This window comes from Saccoglossus kowalevskii, chromosome 12 (assembly GCF_978046115.1).
Source record: "Saccoglossus kowalevskii chromosome 12, keSacKowa6.1, whole genome shotgun sequence".
Lineage (NCBI taxonomy): Eukaryota > Metazoa > Hemichordata > Enteropneusta > Harrimaniidae > Saccoglossus > Saccoglossus kowalevskii.
This window is the reverse complement of record NC_140652.1, coordinates 1,484,778-1,495,024: the sequence shown is the minus strand read 5'-3', so window position 1 is coordinate 1,495,024 and position 10,247 is coordinate 1,484,778. Positions and strand designations below refer to the sequence as shown.

The 10,247-nt window shown below is 41.5% G+C and overlaps 1 protein-coding gene across 1 annotated transcript; it reads left to right on the top strand.

Moving 5' to 3' along the window:
- Positions 1–1,705: 1,705 nt before the first annotated feature.
- Positions 1,706–6,586, top strand: LOC146735410 (uncharacterized). The gene has a single exon (XM_085506279.1). It carries the CDS (start codon positions 1,706–1,708, stop codon positions 6,584–6,586), a length of 4,881 nt encoding a protein of 1,626 aa, XP_085362405.1.
- The last annotated feature ends 3,661 nt before the right edge of the window (positions 6,587–10,247 follow it).

The following is a 10,247-nucleotide window of genomic DNA, read 5'->3' as shown; positions in this document are numbered from 1 at the left end:
GAGAAATTTAATGGGGTTCTAAAACGAATGTTAACCCAGATGTGCGAAGAAAGGCCCAATGACTGGGATCGTTATATAAGCCCCCTCCTGTTTCCGTATACGGAAGCCCCTCAAGCTAGCTTAGGGTTTTCGCCATTTGAACTTTTGTATGGCCGTACTGTTCGAGGCCCCATGGCAATCTTGCGCGAGCTCTGGACTAATGAGAATGTAGAACCTAAAACTAAACTTACATATACTTATGTTCTGGACCTCAGAAACAGATTAGAACAAACTTGCGAAATGGCTTTAAAAGAGCTGCATAAATCTAGTGATATATATAGACATCACTTTAATAAAACTAAGAATAGACAGTTTCAAGTTGATAAGGTTCTTCTCTTATTGCCAGTAGCCCACGACAAACTACATTTGCAGTGGCAGGGCCCCTTTGATGTGAAGGAACGGGTGGGGGAATGTGACTATAGAATTAACAAAGGTGGGAAAATTAAACTTTTCCACGCTAATATGTTAAAGCGGTACGAAGAGAGAGCGCCCTCTGTGACTAAAGATAAGTCTGACACCCCCGGACTATTCATGAAAGTCAATGTTGCCTTTATTGATAGTCATCCTTTGGATCATGGGATTGAAAGGCCCGGGGGAGAACTTTACTGAATTGATAGATTTTTTTACACAAAATATGTAACCAGTCTATAAAAGATGTGCACGTGTACGAGAACTTGGATCTCTCTCAAAAACAAGATATTTCATGTTTACTTAACAAACATCAGTTTTGACTGACGTACCAGGACGTACAAACGTTGTTGAATACGATATCAAGTTGACCACAAGTGAACCAATTTTTACCAAACAATACCCCCTTCCTCTGGCCTCCGAAGATGTGTTCAAAAAAGGAAGTCGATGATATGTTAGAACTCGACATTATCGAGAGATCCAACTCCCCTTACTCATCACCAGTGGTCTTAGTAAAAAAACAAGATGGCACTATTCGATTATGCAACGATTACCGCAAGCTTAACCGAATTACGGTTTTCGATGCAGAACCGATGCCTAACCCCGATAAATTATTCGCTCGTTTACATGCAGGAAATTATTTATCTAAATTCGATTTAACAAAAGGTATTTGGCAAATCCTTTGTCACTAAATGCTAAAGAAAAGACGGCATTTCAGACCCCCCAGGGTCACATGCACTATAAAGTTCTCCCATTTGGACTCAAAAATAGTCCTGCAAATTTTTCGAGAATGATGCGCATAATCCTAGAGGGTTTGCAGGACAATGTAGTTAATTTGATTGATTTAGAGAAGCAGTCATGTAACGTTACGTCTCGGATTCTGAGATAAATCTCTCAGCCAATCAGATTGTTTTAATTTTAGCCTATCACAGGCGAGATGTTATTGACCTATCGTACACATTCCCGCCAATTTATATTTGCGTTACGATTACTACTTTATAGAGTTGTGTTTTCTATCACGCTCGTTCAGAGAGTATATATACTCAGAATTTGTGTATTTCACGAGTGTTCATCTGTTGTTACTACTTACTATATCAGTCTATCTGGCAATAAACCACCACTGTGTTTTTTGCATACAACTGATCTGTCTGGTTCTGTTCCGGTATAGTCTTCCCGAATCCTACCCCGGGGAGTTAACTGCTACACACTACATTTACTCCCCAACATTTTGGTGCCGAGACCAGGATCTACAAGCAAGATGCCGGAGTCAGAACAACCCGCCGGGCAAGGAGAAAACGCCAATGGTGATCAACAAGCTGCAGCGTTACAGAAACTAAAAAGATCGCGTCGAGGTCAACGCTCACAGATGACCAGACTATTCAACAAAGCCGATGCACTCACGGCCAAGTACGAAGAAGACAGCGCCGATAAACAGGCCACGCTCGACACGCTGGAAGGGCTTAATGATCAACTTACAAGTAAGTTCCATCTACTTGCCGACCTAGAAGTTAACATTTTGGATCTCACCTCAGACGAAGACTTTGATGCGGAAAACGAAACGTCCGGTGACTATCAAGCTGATATATATGAACGCAATCACAATATCGCCATGTTTGTGAGAAAGAACAGACTGAAGACGACGCCTGAGACAACAAACAGCAGTAACACTCAACCACATCCAACGCGGAAAACAGTCGCGCTACCAAAGATCGAATTACAAACCTTTTCCGGTAATGTTTTAGAATGGGCAAGTTTCTTTGATATCTTCAAGTCATCCATTCACTCTGACACTACCTTAGATAACATTCAAAAGTTTGTTTATTTACGAAGTATGTTGAAAGATGAAGCTGCAAGAACTGTCGGCGGTTTGACGCTGACGGATGCTAACTACTCACACGCAATCGAGCTACTAGAGGAAAGATACGGACAAAAGCATCAAATTATTGACGCCCATATGACTGCGTTATGGAATCTAAGTAAACCCGTGGATGACGCGAACAGTTTGAGACACTTCTATGACTCACTCGAGAGTCACGTCCGAGGACTACAATCGTTGGGGAAGGATGAGCTTACCTATGGCGAACTTTTAGTTCCTATGATAAGAGAGAAACTACCTCCAAGCATACGCAAACAGATTGCCAGAGATCATGGTAGTTCAGCCTGGACCTTACCTGACCTACGCAAAGCAATTCTACGTGAAATAGACACACTGCAAGCCGGTAAGCCAATAGACGGTTTATTCACCATGAATGATACATTGCAGCCGGAATTAACCGCTGCGTTTCACACAACAGCACAGTCAACAAAAAAGAGACCGCAAACTTGTCCCTTTTGCAAGGGTACGCACTTCGCATCGAACTGTACGATAATTACTGATACACGTAAGAGACTGGACATTGTTAAGAAAGATCGACTTTGCTTCAATTGTTTCGGTAAGCACAGAGTTTCTGAGTGCAAATCGAAATACTCGTGTCGCGTCTGCAAGAAACGCCATCATACCGCTCTACACTACGACGCGAACAAGCCTGAACGGTCATCTACATCGTCAACTACTACTTCTGAAATCACCGTGACCCTGACCAAAGCTAACCTTTTGCTAAATAAGAAAACCGCCATCGGACCCGTGCTGTTGAAAACCGCGCTTGTGCCGATATCAGCCGGGAACGGAAATCCTATACGCGCTGTTGTTCTTTTCGATGAAGGGGCAAATATGACATTCACAACAGAGAAATTTGCCCGAGAGTTGTCCGCGAAAACGACACGCCGCGAGCACATCAAATTATCAACATTTGGTGACAAAACGTCCAATGTACGCGCCATGGCATTCACTGAGTTAACCGCACATGAATTAAATGGAAATACCTCGACGATCGACGCAATGATTATACCTGAAATATCTTCGGACTTGACTAATCACATTTCCCAGGAAATTCATAACATGAGCCATTTGAAGGGATTACATTTCGCTCATCCAGTTTCTGATGATGAGAAACTTCCTATTGATATATTAATAGGGGCTGATCAATATTGGAATTACGTTGGCTCTCAAGTAATTTCTGGTATGGTCGGTCCAACCGCCGTATCCTCCAAATTTGGATATTTGCTCTCCGGGCCCTCTGGAACTACTAATACAGTGGATTCTAATGTACGTATGCTTCACGTGATTTCTACTCCGGACAATTATGTTACCAAGAATACTATTGTAACGGAAAATGGCCGCGAAATTGTTGATAACGTGGATATTCAATATACTCGCCGAGACGACGACGCAAAAGTCCAAAATGTGTGGGACTTGGAACTAATTGGAATTAAAGAAAGTCCGGAAACTGACAAACGTATGAGCTACGAATCGTATAAAGACACGCATCTGAGGGTCGACCAAGGAAAATACGTCGCACGACTACCATGGAAAGAGGATCACCCACCACTGCCGACGAACTATAGTGTTACTGTGAACCGTACACGTAACATGATTCGCCGACTAACACCCGATGTAATCAAAAAGTATGATGACATCATCGCCGAGCAACGACGTCGTGATTTCATCGAAGAAGTTAACGAAGACGATACAAGAATCGGACACTATTTACCGCATAGAGCGATAAAGAAGGACTCGGCAACTACACTCATTAGAATTGTGTATGACTGCAGTTGTAGTCAGGGTGCTAGCTTTCCGAGCTTGAATGACTGTCTACAAACCGGCCCATCGTTGATAAATGACCTACCAGCCATTCTACTACGATTTCGCTCAAATAACATTGCATTAACGAGTGACATTGAAAAGGCCTTTCTGAATGTTAGATTGGAAGAAGACGAGAGGAAATTCACAAAATTTCTGTGGCTGTTAGACGCGTCTGACCCAGAAGGTAAATTCATAACATTACAATTTAAAACAGTATTGTTTGGCGCTGTTTGCTCGCCGTTTATCTTAAATGCGGTTATAAAAACGCATTTAGACGCCAACAACACACTTTCTACAGCCAAAACATTAAAGAACAATATTTATGTTGATAATGTGATCGATGGTGTTGATACTACGGAAAATGCCATAAAATACTATAAAGAAGCCAACAAGCTAATGACGACGAGCGGATTTAAACTCAGGGCGTGGTCTTCTAATTGTGAACAATTGAACGAACTTTCCAAACGCGACAACCTCAATGAGCCCGCCGAAACTGTGTCTGTTTTGGGAATGCGATGGTCGACAAAATCGGATAAGTTGACCTACCCCAAAGTTAATAATGTACCGCTATTAACTGATCTAATTACGAAACGCGACGTTGTCAGTTTCACTTCCGCGTTATACGACCCGATTGGTTACCTAACTCCAGTCCACGTTAAAGCCCGGTTATTCATACAGTTGTTATGGAAACTCGAACTAGGCTGGGACGAACCGCTTAACTCAGACCTATGTTCGATGTGGATGCATATTGCTGAGGATCTAAACGATGCAAGAAATATTCAGGTGAAACGTCAATATTTCCCTGAAGTCAATCCTGATGCCGAGTTCGAATTACACGCTTTCGCCGACGCCAGTCCCAAAGCATATGGTGCGGTGATCTACCTAAGATGTGCACAACAAACTTCCTTTGTGATGGCGAAAACCAGAATCGCGCCAATGACCGAAACTACGCTACCAAGATTGGAACTTATGGCAACATTAATTGCTACACGTCTCAGTAAATATGTCAAAGATGCGCTATCTGACACGTATAACATTACTAATTTCTATTTGTGGTCAGACAGCCAAATCACGCTTCACTGGTTAAATAGTGACAAGAAACTGCCGATCTTCGTGAAAAATCGTGTGGATGAAATTTGTGAATTTCAGTCTACTAGGAAATATTGTCCCACCGAAGAAAATCCCGCTGACTTACTAACCAGAGGGATTACCTACGAAAACCTGGAAAATTCTGATTTGTGGTGGAAAGGCCCAAAATGGCTACCAATAACAAGCGATTGGCCGAGTTGTCCTGCCTTTGATGCAAATGTATTGCATTCTGCGATTGAGCCAAATGAAACTGATCTAATTAACCCACGCACGAGAAGTGGGGTCAATGAACTACCTGCCCACGATGTTGGAATTATCACTACTCCAGCACGGGAAAATACGATTGATAATCAATCGTGTGCTGTTACTAATCCTACTGATCGGGGAATTCATCGTATTATGGATATTTCCAGATATAACGATTTGGACAAATTATTACGTGTGACCAGCTATGTGCTACGTTTTATCAACCGGATTAAATCTAACGATATAAACACTGGAATGATAACCGCTGATGAACTGAACCGCGCTGAAAATATGTGGGTCAAACATATTCAACGTCAATACTACGGCGATACAATCCAATCCGTTAAATTTAATTTAACTCGATGTGCTCCCATCGTTCAACAACTGAATTTGTTCGTGGACGAAGATGATATACTCCGCTGTGGGAGTAGAATCCATAATGCTGCATTAGATTTTGTGACGAAATTTCCAGCATTAATACCCTCGCATCACAAACTAACGGACTTGATCATTTGGAAAGCACACAATCTGATGTGTCATGAAGGAGTTCAATCTACAGTGACGCATATACGACAGAAATATTGGATACCTAAAATACGGATTATTGTGCGTAACGTCATTCACAAGTGTGTGAAATGCAATAAAGTTACAGGGAAACCGTACGCAAACCCAGTTCAGGCACCGTTGCCGAGTTACCGAGTGAACATTGTCCCTGCTTTCACTATAACTGGTGTAGATTTCACGGGAAATTTATTTACGAAATCAGCTGATGGAACACGCGATAAAGCGTACGTTTGTTTATTTACTTACGGGGTGACACGTGCGATTCACCTCGAACTTGTGCCTGATTTGTCAACAAAAACGTTCATGCACGCATTCAGAAGATTTGCTGCCAGACGTTCACTTCCAAGTCGCATGTTGTCTGATAATGCATCGACCTACATTTCCGCGGCTGATGAAATTCGCACACTATTTGATACACCGGAAGTCCGAGACTTTCTCGCTGCACACCGAGTGCAATGGACTTTTATACCGAAACGTGCCCCGTGGTATGGAGGTTTTTGGGAGAGATTAATTGGGCTAACAAAAATGCTATTAAGAAGACACTGGGTCGAGCGTTAATAACATTCGACGAACTCTCAACATTAGTAACAGAAATTGAAGCCGTTCTCAATGATCGACCCCTTACGTACGTGTCATCAAGTATTAATGACAACATAGCATTGACTCCGAATCACCTACTTCACGGGCGGACATTGACCTCATTGCCATATATCGAAGTCACTGACGACGAAATACGCGATCCTACTTATCAGTTCTCAGACCACCGTGAAATGAATAATCGTTATGTCCACTTGTCAAGATTACATGCTCAATTTTGGCGAAGATGGTCGACCGAATATTTGACTGCCCTTCGAGAGAGACACCCAACTACAGGAAGTAAAGGGAATACAATAAAAGTTGGAGATGTTGTGATAATCCACAGTGATGTGGATAAACGCCAGAAATGGCATCTTGGCACCGTAACTAAATTAGTTTACGGCAGCGACCAACTTGTGAGATCCGCTGAGTTAAATACAGCTAACGGACCTACCAATCGGCCGATACATAAATTGTATCCGTTAGAAGTTGTTAGTCCCCGTTCGGACGCAGTCCGAAAACGGGGACTTATGTTTTGCCCTGTGTGCGTCCGTGCGTCCGTGCGTCCGTGATCACCTGTATCTCGAACATGCATGGACCGATTAAGTTCAAACTTCACTCATACATCACACATTATATGGGACATATGCACATGCATTTTTTTCATGATCCGATTAACGATAGCCGAATAGCGGCCATTTTAAGGCCGAAAATGCATCAAAATCGCACATTTTCACCATTCCGGACCCGGATCTCAGTTATGCATGGACGGATTTTGTTCAAATTTGGTACATACATTAAACATAATAGAACCTTGATGCACGTCATTTTTTTTTTCGGATCAAGTTCGAAATAGCCGACTGGCGGCCATTTTGTTTTAAAGAATTCAGTTCTGGATCCGTATCCGAGACATGTCTGGATTGATCAAGTTCAAACTTCACACACACAAGGTACATCATGTCACAAATATGTATGTGCATTTGTTTCATGATCTCATTAACGATAGCCGAATAGCGGCCATTTTAAGGCCGAAAATGCATCAAAATCGCACATTTTCACCATTCCGGACCCGGATCTCAGTTATGCATGGACGGATTTTGTTCAAATTTGGTACATACATTAAACATAATAGAACCTTGATGCACGTCATTTTTTTTTTTGGATCGGGTTCGAAATGGCCGACTGGCGGCCATTTTGTTTTAAAGAATTCAGTTCTGGATCCGTATCTGAGATATGCTTGGATTGATCGAGTTCAAACTTCACACACACAAGGTACATCATGTCACAAATATGTATGTGCATTTGTTTCATGATCTCATTAACGATAGCCAAATGGCGCCCGCTTTAAGGCCGAAAATGCATTGAAATCGCACATTTTCACCATTCCGGACCCGGATCTCAGTTATGCATGGACGGATTTCATTCAAATTTGGTACATACATTAAACATAATAGGACCTTGATGCACGTCATTTTTTTTTTCGGATCAAGTTCGAAATAGCCGACTGGCGGCCATTTTGTTTTAAAGAATTCAGTTCTGGATCCGTATCCGAGACATGTCTGGATTGATCAAGTTCAAACTTCACACACACAAGGTACATCATGTCACAAATATGTATGTGCATTTGTTTCATGATCTCATTAACGATAGCCGAATAGCGGCCATTTTAAGGCCGAAAATGCATCAAAATCGCACATTTTCACCATTCCGGACCCGGATCTCAGTTATGCATGGACGGATTTTGTTCAAATTTGGTACATACATTAAACATAATAGGACCTTGATGCACGTCATTTTTTTTTGGATCGGGTTCGAAATGGCCGACTGGCGGCCATTTTGTTTTAAAGAATTCAGTTCTGGATCCGTATCTGAGACATGCTTGGATTGATCGAGTTCAAACTTCACACACACAAGGTACATCATGTCACAAATATGTATGTGCATTTGTTTCATGATCTCATTAACGATAGCCAAATGGCGGCCGCTTTAAGGCCGAAAATGCATTGAAATCGCACATTTTCACCATTCCGGACCCGGATCTCAGTTATGCATGGACGGATTTCATTCAAATTTGGTACATACATTAAACATAATAGGACCTTGATGCACGTCATTTTTTTTTTCGGATCAAGTTCGAAATAGCCGACTGGCGGCCATTTTGTTTTAAAGAATTCAGTTCTGGATCCGTATCCGAGACATGTCTGGATTGATCAAGTTCAAACTTCACACACACAAGGTACATCATGTCACAAATATGTATGTGCATTTGTTTCATGATCTCATTAACGATAGCCAAATGGGGGCCGCTTTAAGGCCGAAAATGCATTGAAATCGCACATTTTCACCATTCCGAACCCGTATCTCAGTTATGCATCGATGGATTTTGTTCAAATTTGGTACATACATTAAACATAATAGGACCTTGATGCACGTCTTTTTTTTTTTCGGATCAAGTTCGAAAAGGCCGACTGGCGGCCATTTTGTTAAAGAATTCAGTTCTGGATTCGTATCCAAGACATGTCTGGATTGATCAAGTTCAAACTTCACACACACATGGTACATCATGTCACAAATAGATATGTGCATTTGTTTCATGATCTCATTAACGATAGCCAAATGGGGGCCGCTTTAAGGCCGAAAATGCATTGAAATCGCACATTTTCACCATTCCGAACCCGTATCTCAGTTATGCATCGATGGATTTTGTTCAAATTTGGTACATACATTAAACATAATAGGACCTTGATGCACGTCTTTTTTTTTTTTCGGATCAAGTTCGAAAAGGCCGACTGGCGGCCATTTTGTTAAAGAATTCAGTTCTGGATTCGTATCCAAGACATGTCTGGATTGATCAAGTTCAAACTTCACACACACATGGTACATCATGTCACAAATAGATATGTGCATTTGTTTCATGATCTGCTTAACAATAGCGGAATGATGGCCATTTTAAGGCCGAAAATGCATCAAAATCACGTATTTTCACAATTCCAGAACCGGATCTCAGTCATGCATGGATGGATTTTGTTCAGATTTAGCACAATGTGTTGTACATATGCAGGTGCATTTCGGTCATGATCTGCTTTAAATGTATATGTCACTCAAATATGAACGGAACGGGGACGTGTCATTGACAATGACTTGTTTCCAAGGAATTAACGTCGCCTGAAAGTAATAATCAATCAGATGTTAGATTACCTGCAGAGACAATACAAAATATTGGACTAACCGCTGACAAAGATGTCACCACCACCCAGATGACTGGTGACACTATTCCTAAGCGACCAACAAGGGATTCTGCCGTGGCAGCCCGAATAAGAATTGCTGATTTAATGTGACTTTCGAAATTTCAATTTCATTTTCATTATTATGTTTTTAATCGTAATATTCAAAAAATAAATATGGACAGTCGGCTGATATGCCTTCCGTGGACACTTTATTTACTTGAATCTTTTATCCAATACCGTTATTATTGTTCGAGGTACATGATTTCATTGATAATGTAGTAGACATACATTTTCATATGTTTTTATTTTTGAGGCGCGGAGAATTTAGAGAAGCAGTCTTGTAACGTTACGTCTCGGATTCTGAGATAAATCTCTCAGCCAATCAGATTGTTTTAATTTTAGCCTATCACAGGCGA